Below are 18,086 nucleotides of genomic sequence, written 5' to 3'. Positions count from 1 at the left end.
CTGGGACTCTTGGCATTCTTGGTTCTCTCTACCGGTGCCCCGATGCGTCGAGACCCGAGCAGCAACCGGGAGGACCAGAGGTGCTTCCTGATGATTTCGGGCTGCCGTGCTGCATGTCTTCAGCAGGCAGCTAGTTTTACAATTGTCCTTCTCTGTCAGGAAATCCCGTTGCCCATCACTCCTCCACTTCCTTGGACGATGGGTCCCCCTAAGCTGCATCGAGAAATCCACGAGCCCCCCTTCTTTCCCCCTTGTATGGTCCTGCGAGCCCGGATGGCTAATTGGACGTGCTCCACCTGGTGGGAGCCGTTGTTGGCCGCGGCCGAGATTACAGTAGGCAAGATACTGTCCCTGCTGCGATGATGTCGAGACTCGAAGGCGGCGCCCCCCCTTCCCTTCTTTTCTCCCACGAGCCTGTGAGTAATGGTTTACTGACGAACTTGGAACCGGTGGGTGACAGATGACGGGGGCCCTTCCCGCGCATTATGCCTCAACCATATTTCGAAATAATGTCTTCGTCATCGACCAACACGGTGGACCGCAGAGAGCGAGCCCAGGTCCGCAGGGCCACCCATATCCACTCCTCTCTGCCTCACGACGGGGGGGGGGAGGGGGGGGCAAGGGAAAATTGCCCATGCATGCCTCGCTGTACCTAGATGAGCTTGCTTCTTCGCCTCAAGATTAAGGTTGTGGACTGGGTTCGACACCACCGTGCTGATCGCCATCATCCGCCCCTCCTCTCCCCTCTCTGTTGTACCAAGTAATACTACGTACACATGTTTGTTTTACACCATGCGGCCCAGGCCAGCATCGTCATCCGGAGTCGTCCCGGCCCTGCCCGGTGTCGGGCGTGCCTCGGCTCGCCTCCAAAAACTGATTCTGGGCCGTCCAAAGACACTACAGCCATTGACTGGCACACGACTTACGGTCGTCAGTGCGATGGGTCATGGAATTTCTCCGACGCCAGCAGCAAGCGAACGCGCCGACGTTGAACCTTTACTTCGAGCGTGGTTGCACAGACCGCGGGACCGTATATCGCAGAAACGCACCGGACCGGCCGCGAAGGCTGCCCCGTTCCCGGCAACGAGTACGACTTGTAGTTTTTTTCTTCTTTTTCGTTAGTTGCCTGGTGCAGATCACCTCGCCTCCATCCGCTCAGCAGCAATATGCAGTCATCCAATGGTCCGCGAGGAAACCAGACATGTCGAGGGGCAAAGACAAGTATCACCACCTCAGTCCAGCGCGACTCGCGATTCAAGAAAACGGCCGGCAATAGTGCGGTGGCAAAGTTCCGTCTTTGTACCCACCCCCCGTTGATGCATTGGGGGGCCAGGTAGATAGGCCAGGGGGAAAAGATAAAAAAAGATAGAAATAAAGTAAAAAGCCGTCATCTTCAGGCACGACCAAACGTCCACAACGGTAGCTGACTACACTGGCGAGACCTCCTCCCGCTCAAGTCTCTCCGTTGAACAACTGCCGCGCCCGGGATAACGCCACAGTGTCTGACCTGGGGTCTTCACCTTGTTTGTCGGCTGAGTGTCGGCTGAGTCTCGGACGAGAGAGACAGCCGCCGCAAGGGGACGGATGGCAGCGTGGCCGGGAGTCGAGAAAGCAGGACGGTAACCGTGAGAGTCAAAAACTGCGAGACACAACGCAGGGCCGGACGCCAATGAGGCCACACGCATACAGGGCTACGTGCGAGGAACCTCCGTCACAAGAGGGTGAAACCGGTGCCCGCCCCCCCCCCCCCCCCCCCCCCCCTCCTCCTCTCCATCTTTCTGTGTGCCCTCCGTTTCGATGTGCTGAAGTGAAAAGTGCACGTGCAGTCCAATCGGGGGAAACCCAAGACACGTCAGATCGATAAGGTGTGCAAGGTATCGGTATCGGTATGCAGGCGGGATCCAACGTTGCTGCTGCTGCTGCTGCTGCTGCTGCCGCCGTCGCCGCACAGAGCCCCCTTCAGAGCGCGAACCTTGGCGTCGGTGCAACCCTCCAGCCCGTTATACGTACAGCGTACAACTCGTGTTTGCTGCGAGAAACAGGTAAAGTCCGCCGTCGTCGCCGGCCTTGGTGGCCTGCTCGGCTCGGCTCACTGGACCGCTTGGAGTCCACGGTCTCCCCGCGGGGGACGAGATGTAATACAGCGGTAAGTCACTGCCAAGAGAAAACAGAGACAGATGTGCAAGTCAGAGAGAGGTGCCCCCCCCCTCCCTGGCAAGAATTCTGGCTGGTGAACTAGCGGCCAAGGTACATCAAACCCAGACACGTGTGAGAGGTGTGCAACACTCACGGTGGAAGGGAGTGTTGCTATTGCTGCTGCCGCTGCTGCTGCTGCTGCTGCTCTCTGCGCTGCTAATGTCCCGGGTTTAGCTCAGTATACCCCGTATTTGGCACAGTATCACACCGTTCCGTCCGAGCAGTAATTAGTGTTTGGGCAAGCACACGCACAAACACACACACCATGCAGACAGCGGATGGGGGTTCTTTGACATGCCTGACTCTCCCGCAATTCCCCCTAATGGTTCCAATGGTGGTGCGGCGAACCGCCAAGTTGGCACGATGAGCGGAGAACCTGCAGTCTCCCACCTCCGCCCTGCCGAGCCTTCTCCCCTGTCACTGCTGACGACGACTCGTTTATTACGGGCTCGGCGAGGTGGGCCATGGGACGGTGGGGGTGTAACACACAGCCCTGGGATTCGAGAAGAGGCGACGAACCCCGGTCGTGGCAGATTCTGGAGTATGGAGTCTGGAGTCCGTTTCCCTCTCCTGCTTCGCCAGCCTCGTACTATGTACGCGTATACCCCGGAACGAGATCGTCTGAGACGGTGGCTCATTGCCGTTGTAATCGTCGTCGTCGTTGTCGTTGTCGGCCGTCATCCCCCCCCCCCCGTTCCGCCCAGTGGCTTCCTGCCCTTCGTTACCTGGCTATTCATTATTCCGTCTGGCCGGCCGCTAGTCGTACCGTCTAATCTCGAGTCACGTCAAATCGCGGGCTTGATGTACTGCCCCTCCCCCCCCCCCCCCCCCCCCCCGTTCCCAAACCCAAGCGAAATCTCTGGCAGGGTTGCACGGACGGATGCGGCGGCACAATGCCCAGAGAATTCATCCCCTTTCTTCGTCGCCAGGTCGCGCGGTTGCCAGCAAAATTGACAAAAAGTCTTGGAGTCTGGTTCTTGGTTCCGTCGGTGTGCGGCTTGGGACTGGAGGGGGGTTCGGACGAGGAAAACGGCGCCGCGCTCCCACCAGCAACTTTTCTTCTTCTTCTTCTTTCTCGATGGGTCGAGTCGAACCAAGGATAGGTAACAGAATCGGCATTGTCAAGTTGTCCGATGCGGCCGGTTCGTCGTCTGGGCCGTGGGTCGTGAGGAGGAGGACCGGCGTGAGGGTCTGGTCCCCCGACGCGAACGATCGAGGTGGTTCGCTTTCCCCCCACACCGCCCTGCTGAGCGAGCTACTTGGTCAAGAAGAAAATGGCTTGACGAAAAGACAGTCCTTAGGAGGGGAGGGGGGAGGGGACGACGTGGTGGTTATGTACTGCAGTGCAAAGGGGAGCAGGTACAGGTTCACACATTAAACAACGTAAACTAGATGGTGCCTTGCGCCCCAATTCTCCTCCCAGAGCCCTCACATGTGCCATCGCCATGCTGTGTTGGGCACGTTTACGGCCTCGCGAGATGCGAGCAGGTCGCGTGAGCTTTGGGCGTATGAATGTTTGTGTTCTGGGCGAGGGTTGTGACCTGACTCGGGCCACTGCGAGGGCGGCTGAAAAAGTAGCTCGAACAGGTCGGTTCCCTGCCACGCAGGGCTGGGCCAAGGGCTGTCATGGGCTTGTTTTATGGTTAAACTTCAATCAATCCTGGCGCCCGGGTTGGAGGGTGACGGAGGGAGGGGGGTAGGTAAGTGAGACAGATGTTGATGAGAGTGAGAGAGTGTGGTTGAGGTGAGTTGAGGGGTGAGTGAGACTCAACTCAGTTGAGATTCAGGTCTGTCCGTGATGCCGCCAACCACGATTGATTCCCACAAACAGCTGTTGCCGCCAAAAGGCGTAGGCGCATTCCCGCAGCCTAGATCTAGTGTTCAAATTCTTCTTGTGCTTCTTCTCGCCGGCCGTACTTGGCCGCAGCAACCCAAGCCCGGAGCTTGCATCTTCTCCATTTTCTCGTTGAATGGTTGGTCAATGGGGAAGCCGGCCGATGAGAATGTTCCAAGAGACCGAGGCGTGCACATACATGGTCCATACATTAGACGTAGGTACATTCGTACTCCGTACATACAATACTATTCGCGAATGAATGAATGGCTGAGAGGACTTCGTCATTGGGCGGGGGGGCTGACGCCAACGCAGCAACAGTAGCAGCATGGAATTCTGCGTATTCCATGGTTCGGCAGCACCATTTTCTCATTTTGCTCCCATTTCCCCTGTATCTTTTCCCCTCCCCATTGGCTGCCTCGCGCTGCGCGCTAGTTATCTCGCTTCTAGACCTGCTGTCTTTCTACGGCTAGCGTTGGTGGTACTCGAGCAAAAGAACCACCAAACGCTCGCCCAGCCTTTGCAGCAGAAACCGGTTCTCCCGACGTGCCACTCGTCCGTCCGCCTTGGAACACACAGAAATAGCGCCGCAATGCGTGCGTCTTGCTTTCCACGTCCGTGGTAGACGCGACTACCAGTGGTCCGCACTTTCCTCGCTCGTGGGACTCGTCCAAGGTGGTGAAGGAGGCACCTTGGGTGAGTGCTTTCCATGTGCGAGAGGTGACAAGGTGCAAAGGGCAACCACCACCACCGCACCACCACCGCCGGCGCCACCATCTACACCTGCTCCTTCCTGCCAGCACCAGCACGGGGGTCTCGTCCTTCCTGCCCAGCCTTCTTTCTACCTCTGGGGTCGGGCATAGTAAGCAAGTTAAGGCAGGCAGGGGCGAGCGGTGATTTGGCCCTTTCTCATCCCGGCTCGCTGTACGGAGTACTTCCAATCAAGCGAGAAGTGACGGTCTGGATTTCGGCCCATCGTCACCTCTTCCTTCCCCAAGGACGTTGCTTCTGCCCCGACTTCCTTCCCGCAGTACTGGAGCACGCACATCATAGTCCTACGTACCTACGTACCTGCCTAGGACTGATACTCCGTATACATCCTCTCATCGAGGGCCCGCATCCTTCATCGCCTGCGTCATCGCCTCCGTCTGCCGCATTTGCATCTCGTCTTTTCCGTCCCTTCACCCGGGTTCCTCGTTTGTCTTTTACGGACCACGATTCTCTCTCGCACACGACGTCCGCTTAAACGCTCAATCGGCCCGCTGCAAAAAAAACCTTAAACATGAGAAACACTCTCCTCCTGACTGCCGGTTTCGCTGCCGTTCGTCACGCGACCGCCGACTACGTCGCGACTATATGCGGCAAGGAGAGCAAGTACACCAGCAAAGACACAGACTTTATCTGTAAGTGCTGCCCCCTCCGCGTCCCCATGTTCCACCCGCGATTCGAGCATCGTTGGAATGTTGGGGCCCGCCTCTTCTTCGTGCCTTTTGGTACAGAAGCTGATTCGATAAACTTATAGTCCAGTCCAACGCCTGGAACCCCGTTGGTGATGGCGCATCCTGTGTCTTTGTAAGTGATGCCACTTGACGTGCTTTCGCATGCGAAGCTACCTCTGATTCCACCCCTCCATCACTCTGCATCTCTTCTCGTGCCTTCTATCATCTAAAATCCGCCCCCCCTTCCGGCCGGATGTCTGATATCACCCGCTGTTCTGCGCTCTGCGCCGGGCCTCCGTCCCCCCCCGCCTCCGTTTCCGGATGCCCCCGACCCACGACACCTATCCCATCCTCCCTAGCAAAGACTCCCTTTGATGTTTGCCGTTGCCCAACCACTTGCTGATGCCATGCTTCTCCACGTCTACAGGTCGACGAGTCGACACCGGCGTTTGACGCCAACTGGAACTGGGAGGAGGACAAGAACAGTGTCCACTCGTTCCCCCACGTGCGCTTCAGCTCGACCAAGCTGCCGGTCCAGCTGAGCGCCATCGAGTCGATGCGCCTCGCCGTGGAATGGACCATGCGCAAGGGGAACCCCGAGAGCGACCCGCCCCGCGACTTCTCCGCTACCGCCTGGACCGAGAACAAGGGCGGGCTCGACGGCGTCGTATCCAACGCCGCCTGGGACTTCTTCGTCGACAGGAACAAGTCGAGGACCTACAACCCCATCGACGCCGAGGCCGAGATCATGATCTGGCTCGGCAAGGTCGGGAATCCGTACCCCTTGATGGGCGACTCCATCTTAACCAACATCACCCTCGGCTCTACTGAATTGTGAGTGACGAAACCACTCACCCCCCTGTGTCGTACCCGGCGGCCACCGTCCCCGCTGGGGGATCGGAGGCTCGTATCGTGATCCCTCCCATTCTAGCATACATACATTTCGTGCTAACGCCCGACAGTTCTCTCTGGTACGACACCAACGGACGCGAACAAAAGGTCTTCACCTGGGTCACGCGCGACGGATCCGACGTCAACCAGTTCAACGAGGACATCACCCCGCTTCTCAAGTACGTCCTCGACTCCGGCGAGATCGACAACGAGTCGTGGCTCGGCCTGGTCGAGTTCGGCTCCGAGGCGTGGCACTCCCTCGAGAACGTCACGTTCAGCGCCGCGCATTTTAGCATGGAGCTGAACGCCGATGGCAGCGGCAGCGGCAATGGCGAGAACGCGGCGAGAAAATTCGGCCTCTCGTCGTGGCTGTTCCTTTCGCTGCTCCTCATGAACATGTCCATGTTCTGTCTTTAGGGCGCTTGGTGGCACAATCAGCCATGCTGCCGGAGGTCCACAAGAGAAAGCGCGTGGCACGGTACGATAGGATTAATGAGGCTTTAGATGGGTAGAAAAGGGCGGGGTGTCCTCCGGCAACCGCTGTAATTCATGAATAGACCAGAGGGGGGGGCTACTCTAAGCTGCCCCTCTATACCAACACCACGACTGTCGCCATTGCCAGTGGTCTTGCCCTTGGTGAAAAGGTCTCTATCCCCCCCCCACTGTGATATTGGTCTCATTGAGGCGCGACACGCTGTCGACTTACACACGATGCACACAACACATCACGGACCGCGGGGGCAGGGTTCTATCTCAGAGCTGGAGGGCGTACGCGCACCTGATGGAGTGGGATGAGGACTCGCGCCTTTCTCCTGTTGGTCGCACGCGTCTCCGTCTGTGTATGACGTCGACGGGTCACCCATGGCCATGGGTCGTATTACCAGCCTTGCGAAAAACCTCGAATGGCCGGGGGTGGGCGGGGTGGGAAGGGAAGGTCTTCCCTGCCTTGGCCACCATGAAGATGGTGAGAAACATGGCAGCAGCAGCAGCGGCGGCGGGTGGTGGGAGACTTTCAACACCACATCACGTCAACGGGCGTGATGGGGTCCTGTCCGATACGGGCATGCACGCGGTCAGATGTAAGCACTTGGCTCTGGTCTGGTCTGGTCCTGACAAGGAACGTCGCAGGCATTGCAGAGGTCCTTTCATGTTCGTGTGCGGCGGGCGTCTTCTCTCTTCCCATTGGTCCGCCGAGGCCAGTGGCCAGCCGCCCGCGTCTGACAATATCATCTGTATAAACGGTGGTTACGGTGGTTGTGTGGCGAGCAGGGCGCAGGCCGTAAGCTCGTGAAGGTTCAGGTCCCGGGAAGCCTGCACATCTCATGCTCACAGAACCACTGTGGTGGTGTGCACGGTCTTGGCGGAGAGGTGGTACTTACAGTCCGGAAAGGGAGGCTGGGACGGGCGAGCGGGGTGGGCGGAGCGGGATCGCAGAAGGAGGGAGGCCAACCAAGAGCCAAGTCAGTGGCCTCCACCGCCGTCGGAAAGTAATTCAAACAAAGCGGATCGGAGGAAGTTCGTCCAAGACGTCGTGTCGTCATCAGGACCCGCCTCGAACGACAAAGGGCCTCAGTCCGGGCACTTGCTCCTCCTTTTTCCTACTATCACGGAATGGTATCCGTATGGGATGCGGCCATGCAATAGGAGTTTTGGATCCTTGACGTTTGCAGCGGCAGAGCAGCAAAGATTCCACCTGAAAGAACGAGGTGCTTTATCTCCCTCGTGTTTAGCGCCTTGGCGCGTGTGCCGCCATGCCGAATGGGATGCCAAGACAAGCGGGCGGCTTCGCAACGGCCGCCAGTTGGACGGTCGGGGGGAAAGGCCCGAGACGCAGTGGGGGTGATGCTAAAGCCTCTGCTGTGATGCCGGGAGTCGAGATGCGAACCGAGATGAAGAGGCCAGCTTTGGATTTTGCGTCGTCTTGCTGGCTCGCCCACTGTGAGTGATTGGGTCTCCTGTTGCGCCATTGAGCCGGCGTCGACCGCGACTGGCAGAGTGGAACGCGGGTTCAACATACCATTTCGGTGTAAGTCGATGGGATGAGGTTGCGATAGCGTGCGGGTGGGCAGGCAGACACGAGGCAGAAGGTGGTCCAGCCGCCTCTGCTTCTGCTGCTAGCTGCACTTGGGTTTGGCTCGTCTCGGCATTTGAGCGACAGGATCGACGCGACGGGTGGGAATCGCGAATTCGATTGCAGAGGAGGAGGGAGAATGTGGAACGGGAAAGGAGAAAAAAAAAATCGATATCGGCCAGTCGTGGTGGGATTGCAAGGAACCCGTTCCTGTTGGTCCAGCCTCCGAATGTGTGCGGAGATGACGTCCGGATATGGATAGGATTATCGTCCATCTATGGATACTCGAGAGCTCGATGCACCGTTGCAAAAGATGCATTCGCGGCGGGATGTAAACCCACAGCTCTGCGCCAACTTGAGTCGTTGCGTTGCCATTGACCAAGAAGTCCGCGTCCGAAGACCGATGCGTGGGAATGCGTCACTGGGGCTGATGCCAAGGATATTACCAACGGCAGTTGTAAGACAACGATTCGTCACCGTTGGCGGCGGCGGCAGAAAACGACAAACGGCAGCAGAACCAGCGTCCGGAAACCCCCCACCTCCCAAAGATAATGGGCACCAAAGCAAACAGGTGAACCCCTCCCCCCACAGAGGCCGAAAGAGCAAGAAACGGTCGGTCTGTGACCGAACAAACGAACGGGGTGTGCGAAGTAGAGGGAGCCGCACGCGCTAGGCGACCAGGCATGTCGAATTAGGCTATCGGGTGGAGGCTTTCGAATTTTACGCTTATTGCCATAGTTTGCGGGCTAATTCGGAATGGAGCGGTGGCTGGAGGCGCGGGCGGGTTTGCGATCATCTTCAAGCCCGCCTGGCAGTTTCTTTCTTTTTTTTCTTCTTTTTTTTTTCTGCCTGTGGCTTTGCGGTCCCGCGAACTAGTGACTGCCTACCTACCGGTACCCAAGCCACTCGTACATCTTGGAGTAAGACAGGACGCATCATCAAACGTCGTCTTGCGTGGCCGTGCAGCGACGGTTCGCCATGTATGCTGGCGGCGGTTCGTGGGCATCGTCTGAGTCAGTCGCGGTGTTGGCCGGCTTCCAGAAGGCCAGGGCACGCACGGACGTCCGAGTCAGTCGGTGCCCGCCGTTGGCGACATGGAAATACTCCGGATAGGCAGACAGAAAGAGAGAACAAAGAGAGGAATGGTGGGGTGTTTGGTGTCAGAAAATTGATTTCGACAAAGGGACGAAAACGTTGAGACGCGCTTCGTATCCGTAGACTTCCAAGAGTCCTCCAAGAAACATGACTGGCAAATGACGGGGCCAGACCAGCTGTACTCTGTCACCCTGGCTAGAGCCTGCCGCCATCCCTGCTCTCATCATTGAGCTTTACTCCGTACCTTCTCTTTCGGTGCCGGTACGTACTCCGTCCTGGTCCACGCTCTCGGATGCACTCTTACTCTTTACGGATACACTACCTACCTATCCGTTCTTACCCAGGTCAGTTTGTCTCGAGCAAGGAGGAAGGAGTGGGGTTCGTAGATGGGATTTTCTCTCCTTCCACTGCGCTTGCAAGCGGCTCTTTCTCTGGGAGACACTAGATACGTACCTACACTAATTCTACCAGCTGTGTACGTACCGCTGTATCCATATGTTGCTCTCCTGCTCTCGTGTTTCTTGGAATCCCATGCCTCTCTTCCCCACCTACAGCAGCCGCGCAAGCACGCAGTAGTCCTTTGACTGGGTTTTTTTTCTCTCTCTCTCTCTCTCTTTGTCTGTTTCCTTGTTGTTTTCCTTCCTTCCGCTGGCCGGTTGTCATGCGCCACGTTTATGGTTTGTCTGGATCCAGTCAGCTTGTTTCTCGCAAACCTGGCTTGCCTTCTTGGACAGGCAACGTGCGTCGCTGCCGGCCCACCTGTCTCTCTCTTTCCGTTACCGGGCTTCGCGGGATGAGAGCATGCAATATGGGAAGCGGGTGCTTCCTTCCTTAGCCTGGCACCTGCAGTCTGGGACACCCACCTTACCTCCAATCTTTTGACCCCGTCTGCCTTGTCCCGATGTTCCTCCTTCTCTCCTTCCCTGTACTGCGTGGCCTACCTAATACTACCTACTGCGTAGGAATCATATCTCACTTCACTTCCCTGTCCTTTCCTATCTTGTCTCGAGCCACCCTGTACATTCCGTCTATCTCTGACTCTGGCACTCGAGCTCTCACCTGCCTAATTGCAAACACCGACAAACAACCACGTCCTGCTTCTTTCCTGCCCCCTATCCTCTCTGTGGGGTCCGACTGTGGTCTGTGTGTCGCCCAGCGATATGCAAGCAGGCAGAGAAAAACAACGGCAAGCACGTCGCCAGCTGTTCACCCCCCGGCCAGTGATGTCACTGATCCCTTTGCACCGGGTTATTGCGACGGCTGTTATCGACTGTCAGGACTACCCAATAGTCTTACCTTTTATTAATTACTATACATCTTTTAGGTAGCAAAGATTTGATTCTGCAAATATCAAGAACAAACCTCTTTGATTTTACTCTGCTTTATCTAACCTTACTTAGTACCAAGGGAGGAACTACGTATTCCTTGAAGGGAAATCAGGAATATGTTTACAGTCAACGTTACTTTAGATCTATCAAAAACTATTTCCTTATCTTTCTCTCCGAAAGTAAAAAACCAAGGTTAGGTATTCCCACCAAACCTTTCTAAGCCAATCAGAAATTTAGTCATTTAGACCTATTGAACTTTTTTGAAAACGGGTTTAGCTACGCCCTTGTCGCCAAGACGTGGGCCGCCCACGTCTTGGCGACTAACATGTCAAAAAGCGAACAGCGTGACCTGGGCCTGTTAAAACGTGGGTAACGGGTGATAACCGCGGAGCCAGCCGACAATGCAATCGTCCAAAGGTCCGATCTTCTCCTAGGTAGTCGATGCAAAGTAGCTTACCATTTACCCATACCTTGGCCCTAGGTGGATTGAGAGATGTCCATAGCCAGGGTCAGGAATGTCCGCTCGCGCGGCTTTGAATGGACGAATCAACTTGCAAAAAGGAGTCCCTCGAGCAGTTCGCACCAGTTCTTGGGGCTCCGTAATAGTCTACCGTCTTCATCCTTGCAGAAGGAGGACGAGGGGGGAGGGGGGGGGCACGAAGTAGAAGGAGGAGGATGAGGAGGGCGAGGCTAGACGGCGGTCAGCAACCTTGCATGCGCATACTTGAATCCCCTGGCCAGCCTTCAGTTCTCTTATTTCCTGTTTTGTATCCATGTATCCGTACGTTTGGTGGTGAATACCGTAGTGGCTGTGGCTTCCCTCCGTATTGCATTGCACCTGCCCACCAACCACCCGGTCGACGCTACCTTCATTTCACCATCACCACCGACAACATCAACACAGTCGTTCCCGTCTTCCCTCTATCTTGATTCCCCTTGCTTCCAGCCCGACACGTGTGGCTTGCCTCTGACCAAGTCATCCCTCGTCTCGGTCTGCGCTCCATACTCGCAGATAGCCTGGTCGGCTCGGCATCTCAGATTGCTCACATTGACAACATTCGCTGTCCTTCACCTTTGCCCGCACCTCGCGATCATCCCCGCCCCGCCTTCGCTCACATCGAAACTGTCACGGCAGTCTATCAACCGTGAAGCCATCGCCCTAAGCCCAATCTCCTCGGGCGCATTCATCACTCCACCAGCGGAAGTCTTCCCTGGTTGTCGTCACCTACCGCTATCGCTCTTCGAGCAGAAGACTCTCTCGTTGTTCTTCCAAGCATCGCCTCTAATCACATAATGTCGCGTCCATACACACCGCGGGGCACCTCCCCCGACTCGGGCCTGGCGCCTCCGGCGAATCCCTTTGCCTCAAACCCGTTCGACACTGATAATGAGTCCAGTGTCGCTCCTACGCCCAACGACTCTACCTTCACCGTCGTACGTCCGCGCGATGCCCAAGCTCCACGACCTGACTGGAAGCCAATCAAGCAGGAACTGACTTTGCCTAGAATGCCATCCAGCAGTCGTCACCGCCCGACGATTCTCGTACACCCAATGACGCAGATCAAAGGTCGAGCTGGGCCGAATCCTCCAACCACCGCCTGAGCAGACCCGATATCGTAAGCTATTCCATATTTCTCAATGGAAAACGAGCTCCTGATTCGAATCAAACTGACTCAGAGTCAACAGTCTTCACCCTTGGCTAGAGAAGTCCCCGTCACAAACGAGAAAGTCCACCAGCAACCGTCATCTGACACGGATGTCGAGGCCAGCCACGTCCCGCCCGTGGTTTCGGACACCGAGAAGGTGAATGAGAAGCACACAACAGCTCTTCCGGCCTCGTCCGGTGCTTCGTTTCCCAAGCGACTCTACAACCGCTTTCGAGCAACCTACTGTCCCAAGGAGGAGCCGCCTCTGGTCCTCCCTGTCTGCCCTAACGACACCGAGAAGCTCAGCTACGTTCACACCAACCGCCTCCTTCTTTACATCTTCGGCGTCTTCTCGTTCCTCTCTCTCGGCGCTGGTATGTGGCTGTTTGCGCTCTCCGCTCCGGCATTCTACTGGTATGGCGTGTTTGCGGGTGCCATGTGCATCTACCTTCTTATCTCGTACGCCGTCGGTATCATCGGAAGGGATTGGGACTACAAGGCCCATTTGGAACTGATTGAGCGCTTTCCAATCACCGAGGACAATGCCCCGACCGTCGACATCTTCTTGCCCTGCTGCTCGGAGCCGGTCGAGATCCTCGAGAACACTTACAAGCACATCGTCAACATTGACTGGCCCGCTTCCAAGCTCCAGGTCCATGTCATGGACGACGGCGCCTCAGAGCCCGTCCGTCTGCTTGCCCAAAAGTACGGCTTCAATTACTCCGTCCGTGACGACCGCCCTCGCCTCCGAAAAGCGGGTAACCTGAGATGGACGTTTGCCAAGACCAACGGAGACTTCTTTGCCATTTTCGATGCCGACTTTTGCCCACGTCCCGACTTCCTCAAGGAGCTGATGGTGGAACATTTGGGTGACGATAAGACGGCCCTTGTTCAAAGCCCCCAGTACTTCCGTGTCACCGACGACCAGACGTGGGTCGAGCAGGGCGCCGGTGCCACACAGGAGCTATTTTACCGCGTCGTTCAGGTCAACCGCAACCGATGGGGAGCGTCTATTTGTGTCGGGAGCAACGCGCTCTATCGCCGCGAATCTCTTGTCGAAGTCGGTGGAACGGCCGAAATTGGGTTCTCGGAAGATGTCCACACTGGGTATGTGAAGATTGCCGGAATAGCCTGGAGTTGATCGCTAACACTACATGTGCAGTTTCGGCGCTGTCGACCGTGGCTGGAAGGTCAAGTACATTCCTCTCTGCCTCGCTACCGGTGTCTGCCCCAATTCTCCACGCGCCTTTTTCTCCCAGCAGATGCGTTGGGCTCGCGGTTCCACGACTCTCCTCACCAACAGCCACTTTTGGGTTTCCAACCTAACTTTGATGCAGAAGATCTGCTACCTGTCAGGTATGTTAACAGCCATCTTATAGTCTTTCTTTATGTTAATCTGGTTCAGGTTTCATGTACTATATGGCTGTTTCGCTCAACATCTTCCTCGCCCCCATCGCCGGTACTCTCCTGCTCGCCATCCGCCCTCAGTGGTTCAAGTTCTGGAACCTAGCCTTCGCCATCCCTTCCATTGCGTACGGCATAATTTTGATGCGCTGCTGGGCCAAGGCCAAGTACGGTTTTAACGTGCAGCACTCCATGACGATCATGAGCTACGCCTACCTGACCGCCATCAAGGACCGTCTTTTCAACATTGAACTTCTCTGGGCCGCCTCCGGTGACGCCAAGGCCCACAAGAGCAACAAATATCGCAACATGCGCATTCTCTGCATTTGCTGGGCCATCATCGTCACCGGCGCCATGGTTGGTGTCGTCACCTGGCGCATCGTTACTGGTTTCACGTGGTACCACCCGCTGCCGCTCATCATCATCAACATGTACAACCTCTTCATCAACCACTATTTTATGTTCTGTGACTGGTAGCGAGTCACTTCCCTTTTTGTCTTGTTCATATGGAGGGAGAGCGGGATCGAGGTGGTGTTTGTGACTGGGCCATGCATTACACATGAACAAACGGAGTCGGGATATTTGGCTTGAGACGAGACGACAGCGTAGCACTGCAATCCGCGTCGCACGGAAACGGTCTACAGCATTTCGCATACACTGGCGCACCAGTACGTGTTTGTACGCGCATTCTACAGCATACATACACTTGACAATCTTGTATATAATGGTGGATATAGAAATCTTCTAGGTGCGAAAGAACCTAGCGATACCAATAATTATAATTTGCTTTACCTTTCTGGCTTTCAACGCGGATGTGAATTTGTATCATGGCGACCTTTTGATTTTGACTCGGCTGGTAAAAGAGAGCAGGTCTCCAAGGTGGTCTCGGACACGGAGGTAGATGTCTTCATATTTCCGCACCTCTTGCTTAATCACTATCCCAGCTGGCCGTCTCACAGTTGGGCGGCATCGCGCGCTATGTCTGACGGGTTTGCTTTCGAGCCGGGGGAACGCAGTCCGGTCACTCGGCCCTTGGAGGGGACCCCCCCGCGATGAACAGAGTCCATTACGAGATGATGAGGGCCGTCCGGAAGAGGAAAGAAAGAGAAGTGGCCTGGGCGTTGATTGGCCCGGGGCTCTCCCCACTCGATATTAATGATGCGGGAATAAGGGCGCCGAGAGCGACGTGTGCCTCGAGCAGGCATCGACCAGCCGATAGTATCACGAGGTCAACCAGTAGCAGGCAGCATTAACATACACAATCAGCAGGCATTATCATAGCGGGCTTGCCCAGAATTCTCGCGTTTTCTCAGGACATCAGGGACTTGAAGCCTCCTTATCTAAGTAGATGAATCGAGGAGTGGTTGCGAAGACGAGCCTTTCCCATCAACCCGTTGCTTCAAGTGGGAGATGGAGTGAGTAGGCATGTCTCAATGTCTGCGTTTCGGGTTCACGGATCTGCCATACTACAGACCAGAGCAAGAGGTGTCAGAACGGTGGCCCGCAGCGTGGTTTATGAAGGCGAAGGGGATATAGGTGCTGGTCACCGGCCTGCGAGATTACCAATCCACTAGGGACGGGCGGGTCGAACCTGATCCGGTTTTTTGACCTCCCCCTGTGTTGACTATGAACTCATCAAGAGAATATACGGGCATAGCATATAATTGCCTTGGTTTGCAGACGTTCCGATATGTGCTGATGAAAGAGGCCGTACCTCTGAGGCTGGCCCGTTACTATTCCATAACCCATGGCAGACGTGGAAGAACGCAAGCAACAGTCTCGAGCCCAAGAAGAAAGTGAAAGTGTTGTATTTTTATCGGCGCACGGCTCCAGCACTAGGATCTCGCTGGGCTCGGCGGTCAATTATGCCGGCGCATAGGGGATTGTGTGTAGGTTACAAATGACCGTAGGGCAATACGAATCCGCGTTCGAATTTGATTACGTTGACGATTTCGAGAATAAGCCCGTGTTCAGTTTTGGAAGCAAGGAGTGTAGGTGTGGACCGTCTACCGCAATCAGACCCTCATCGACGCGCTTCCAAGATTCGTAACCGTAAAGACATCGATCGAGGCGGAGGCGGCTCGTGATATAAGTCGGGCGGTGCGTTTCCAATTCATTCAACGGTCTCCAGTCGGCTGTGCCGCGGAGACATGCATATCTTTATGCTGTCACGTATAGCGGGCACAATCATGACTGGACATAGATATAATAGCTGGAAAAAGGAGCCGCAAAGTAAAGTATATCCTTGGGTTAGTGGCTTGGGACATGGCTTTACGAGAAACTGTCTTCGCCTTGCTGGGCTTTCGACGTATGTTGTAAAGTAGACTAATCTAGAGAGGACTAAAATAGAAGTTATTCTAGTTCCAGAAAAATCCTGCGGGGATGGCCAATACGCGGAGCATTATGTGAGCCGCTACAGTCTGTTGCGTTGGCAGCGTCCAAAACCTACTTTTCAGTCCGTGCGCTGAAAACACACATATGTGAATTTTGGCTTGATGCCAGCCCATCGCGATGGGCAACAGTGATGCCAGCCCACCGCGATGGATAACGGCGATGCCAGCCTATCGCGATGGGCAATAGTGATGCCAGCCCGGCCAGGCCCATCGCGATAGGTAACAGTGATGCCAGCCCGGCCGGGCCCATCGCGATGGGCAACAGTGATGCCAGCCCACCGCGATGGATAACGGCGATGCCAGCCCATCGCGATGGGCAATAGTGATGCCAGCCCGGCCAGGCCCATCGCGATAGGTAACAGTGATGCCAGCCCGGCCGGGCCCATCGCGATGGGCAATAGTGATGCCAGCCCACCTCGATGGGTAACGGTAATGCCAGCCCATCGCAATGGGCAATAGTGATGCCAGCCCACCTCGATGGATAACGGCGATGCCAGCCCAGCCGGGCCCATTGCGATGGGTAACAGTAATACCAGCCCATCGCAATAGGCAATAGTGATGCCAGCCTACCTCAATAGGTAACAGTAATACTAGCCTATTACAATAGGCAATAGTAATACTAGCCTACCTTAATAGGTAACAGTAATACTAGCCTATTATAATAGGTAATAGTAATACTAGCCTACCTTAATAAATAATAGTAATACTAGCCTAGCTAGGCCTATTATAATAGGTAATAGTAATACTAGCCTAGCTAGGCCTATTATAATAGGTAATAGTAATACTAGCCTAGCTAGGCCTATTATAATAAGTAATAGTAATACTAGCCTAGCTAGGCCTATTATAATAAGTAATAGTAATACTAGCCTAGCTAGGCCTATTATAATAAGTAATAGTAATATTAGCCTAGCTAGGCCTATTATAATAAGTAATAATAATACTAGTCTACTTTAATAAATAATAGTAATATTAGCTTATTATAATAAGTAATAGTAATACTAGCTTATTTTAATAAATAATAGTAATATTAGCTTAGCTAGGTCTACCTTAATAAATAATAATAATATTAGCTTAGCTAGGCCTATCTTAATAAATAATAATAATACTAGCCTAGCTAGGCTTATTATAATAAGCCTAGCTAGGCTAGTATTACTATTACTTATTATAATAAGCCTAGCTAGGCTAATATTACTATTATTTATTATAATAGGCTAGTATTACTATTACTTATTATAATAAGCCTAGCTAGGCTAGTATTACTATTACTTATTATAATAGGCTAGTATTATTATTATTTATTAAAGTAGACTAGTATTAAGTTAAAGTACCTATATATAAAACACCCTTATATATAGAACACCTATAAATACCTTATCCCTTACTACCTCCTTTACTACTACTAACTTTAAACTATTATTACTTTTTCTAACCTTTATTAAATTACCTTATTTTTTTAGAATCCCTTCCTTATACCCTAATAGTCTAGTATACTAAATATAAGATTAATTAGGTAATCTAAGCTGTTACTAATGGCTAGGGACTAAGAAGGTCTACTATTTAATATAGTATCCCCCTTTTAACCCTTTGCAACTAGATGTATAGTATCTAGCCTAGAAAAATTACATTTAAAGACCTCTAGCGACTATTAACTGCCTAGGAGACTAGCCTAGCTGCTTAGGTAACTAAACAGGTAGACCTTAGGCTGCCTTTAACCTATTAACAACTAAAGGACTTTGCCTATTGTATTCTCTATACTATAGGGGATACTTAACCTCTAGGCAAAAGGTAG

General features: G+C 54.1%; 8 protein-coding genes across 8 annotated transcripts; 6 read left to right on the top strand and 2 right to left on the bottom strand.

Moving 5' to 3' along the window:
• Positions 1–3: 3 nt before the first annotated feature.
• On the top strand, positions 4–816 carry LY79DRAFT_66094 (uncharacterized protein). Its single transcript, XM_060562781.1, has 2 exons — positions 4–333; positions 461–816. Exons 1-2 carry the CDS (start codon positions 43–45, stop codon positions 683–685), a joined length of 516 nt encoding a protein of 171 aa, XP_060408082.1. The 5' UTR covers positions 4–42; the 3' UTR covers positions 686–816.
• A 2,212-nt stretch (positions 817–3,028) lies between these two features.
• Positions 3,029–3,617, top strand: LY79DRAFT_66080 (uncharacterized protein). The gene has a single exon (XM_060562779.1). The coding sequence runs from the start codon at positions 3,077–3,079 to the stop codon at positions 3,572–3,574; it is 498 nt and encodes a 165-aa protein (XP_060408081.1). The 5' UTR covers positions 3,029–3,076; the 3' UTR covers positions 3,575–3,617.
• Positions 3,618–4,412: 795 nt separating this feature from the next.
• On the bottom strand, positions 4,413–5,060 carry LY79DRAFT_66058 (uncharacterized protein). Its single transcript, XM_060562773.1, has one exon. It carries the CDS (start codon positions 4,805–4,807, stop codon positions 4,466–4,468), a length of 342 nt encoding a protein of 113 aa, XP_060408080.1. The 5' UTR covers positions 4,808–5,060; the 3' UTR covers positions 4,413–4,465.
• Positions 5,061–6,819, top strand: LY79DRAFT_66059 (concanavalin A-like lectin/glucanase domain-containing protein). The gene is made up of 4 exons (XM_060562775.1): positions 5,061–5,433; positions 5,553–5,602; positions 5,897–6,303; positions 6,432–6,819. Exons 1-4 carry the CDS (start codon positions 5,313–5,315, stop codon positions 6,775–6,777), a joined length of 924 nt encoding a protein of 307 aa, XP_060408079.1. The 5' UTR covers positions 5,061–5,312; the 3' UTR covers positions 6,778–6,819.
• Positions 6,820–8,800: 1,981 nt separating this feature from the next.
• On the top strand, positions 8,801–9,281 carry LY79DRAFT_571019 (uncharacterized protein). Its single transcript, XM_060559209.1, has one exon. The coding sequence runs from the start codon at positions 8,835–8,837 to the stop codon at positions 9,102–9,104; it is 270 nt and encodes an 89-aa protein (XP_060408078.1). The 5' UTR covers positions 8,801–8,834; the 3' UTR covers positions 9,105–9,281.
• A 933-nt stretch (positions 9,282–10,214) lies between these two features.
• On the top strand, positions 10,215–10,907 carry LY79DRAFT_571017 (uncharacterized protein). The gene has a single exon (XM_060559208.1). It carries the CDS (start codon positions 10,428–10,430, stop codon positions 10,830–10,832), a length of 405 nt encoding a protein of 134 aa, XP_060408077.1. The 5' UTR covers positions 10,215–10,427; the 3' UTR covers positions 10,833–10,907.
• A 1,182-nt stretch (positions 10,908–12,089) lies between these two features.
• On the top strand, positions 12,090–14,507 carry LY79DRAFT_643198 (family 2 glycosyl transferase). The gene is made up of 5 exons (XM_060562397.1): positions 12,090–12,288; positions 12,360–12,470; positions 12,541–13,607; positions 13,663–13,856; positions 13,906–14,507. The coding sequence occupies exons 1-5, from the start codon at positions 12,148–12,150 to the stop codon at positions 14,379–14,381; spliced, it is 1,989 nt and encodes a 662-aa protein (XP_060408076.1). The 5' UTR covers positions 12,090–12,147; the 3' UTR covers positions 14,382–14,507.
• Positions 14,508–16,280: 1,773 nt separating this feature from the next.
• Positions 16,281–16,582, bottom strand: LY79DRAFT_571014 (uncharacterized protein; the record flags this gene model as incomplete). Its single annotated transcript, XM_060559207.1, has 2 exons — positions 16,281–16,465; positions 16,534–16,582. Coding segments are annotated over 2 exons (159 nt in total), but the record flags the coding sequence as incomplete, so codon positions are not given.
• Between the last annotated feature and the right edge of the window lie 1,504 nt (positions 16,583–18,086).

The sequence above is a fragment of the Colletotrichum navitas genome (genome assembly GCF_030913465.1).
Source record: "Colletotrichum navitas strain CBS 125086 chromosome Unknown LY79scaffold_120, whole genome shotgun sequence".
Classification (NCBI taxonomy): domain Eukaryota; kingdom Fungi; phylum Ascomycota; class Sordariomycetes; order Glomerellales; family Glomerellaceae; genus Colletotrichum; species Colletotrichum navitas.
The sequence above is the reverse complement of the archived record's forward strand: the minus strand, read 5'-3'. Positions and strand labels throughout refer to the sequence as shown.

Coding starts and splice junctions, on each gene's coding strand:
- LY79DRAFT_66059 (XM_060562775.1), top strand. CDS start 5,313: ATGAGAAACACTCTCCTCCTGACTGCCGGTTTCGCTGCCGTTCGTCAC. Junction 5,434..5,552: donor CAAAGACACAGACTTTATCT/GTAAGTGCTGCC, acceptor ATAAACTTATAG/TCCAGTCCAACGCCTGGAAC. Junction 6,304..6,431: donor ACCCTCGGCTCTACTGAATT/GTGAGTGACGAA, acceptor AACGCCCGACAG/TTCTCTCTGGTACGACACCA.
- LY79DRAFT_571017 (XM_060559208.1), top strand. CDS start 10,428: ATGTTCCTCCTTCTCTCCTTCCCTGTACTGCGTGGCCTACCTAATACT.
- LY79DRAFT_643198 (XM_060562397.1), top strand. CDS start 12,148: ATGTCGCGTCCATACACACCGCGGGGCACCTCCCCCGACTCGGGCCTG. Junction 12,289..12,359: donor ACGACTCTACCTTCACCGTC/GTACGTCCGCGC, acceptor GACTTTGCCTAG/AATGCCATCCAGCAGTCGTC. Junction 13,857..13,905: donor GAAGATCTGCTACCTGTCAG/GTATGTTAACAG, acceptor AATCTGGTTCAG/GTTTCATGTACTATATGGCT.
- LY79DRAFT_66058 (XM_060562773.1), bottom strand. CDS start 4,807: ATGGTGGCGCCGGCGGTGGTGGTGCGGTGGTGGTGGTTGCCCTTTGCA.
- LY79DRAFT_571019 (XM_060559209.1), top strand. CDS start 8,835: ATGCGTGGGAATGCGTCACTGGGGCTGATGCCAAGGATATTACCAACG.
- LY79DRAFT_66080 (XM_060562779.1), top strand. CDS start 3,077: ATGCGGCGGCACAATGCCCAGAGAATTCATCCCCTTTCTTCGTCGCCA.
- LY79DRAFT_66094 (XM_060562781.1), top strand. CDS start 43: ATGCGTCGAGACCCGAGCAGCAACCGGGAGGACCAGAGGTGCTTCCTG. Junction 334..460: donor TGGCCGCGGCCGAGATTACA/GTAGGCAAGATA, acceptor GGTGGGTGACAG/ATGACGGGGGCCCTTCCCGC.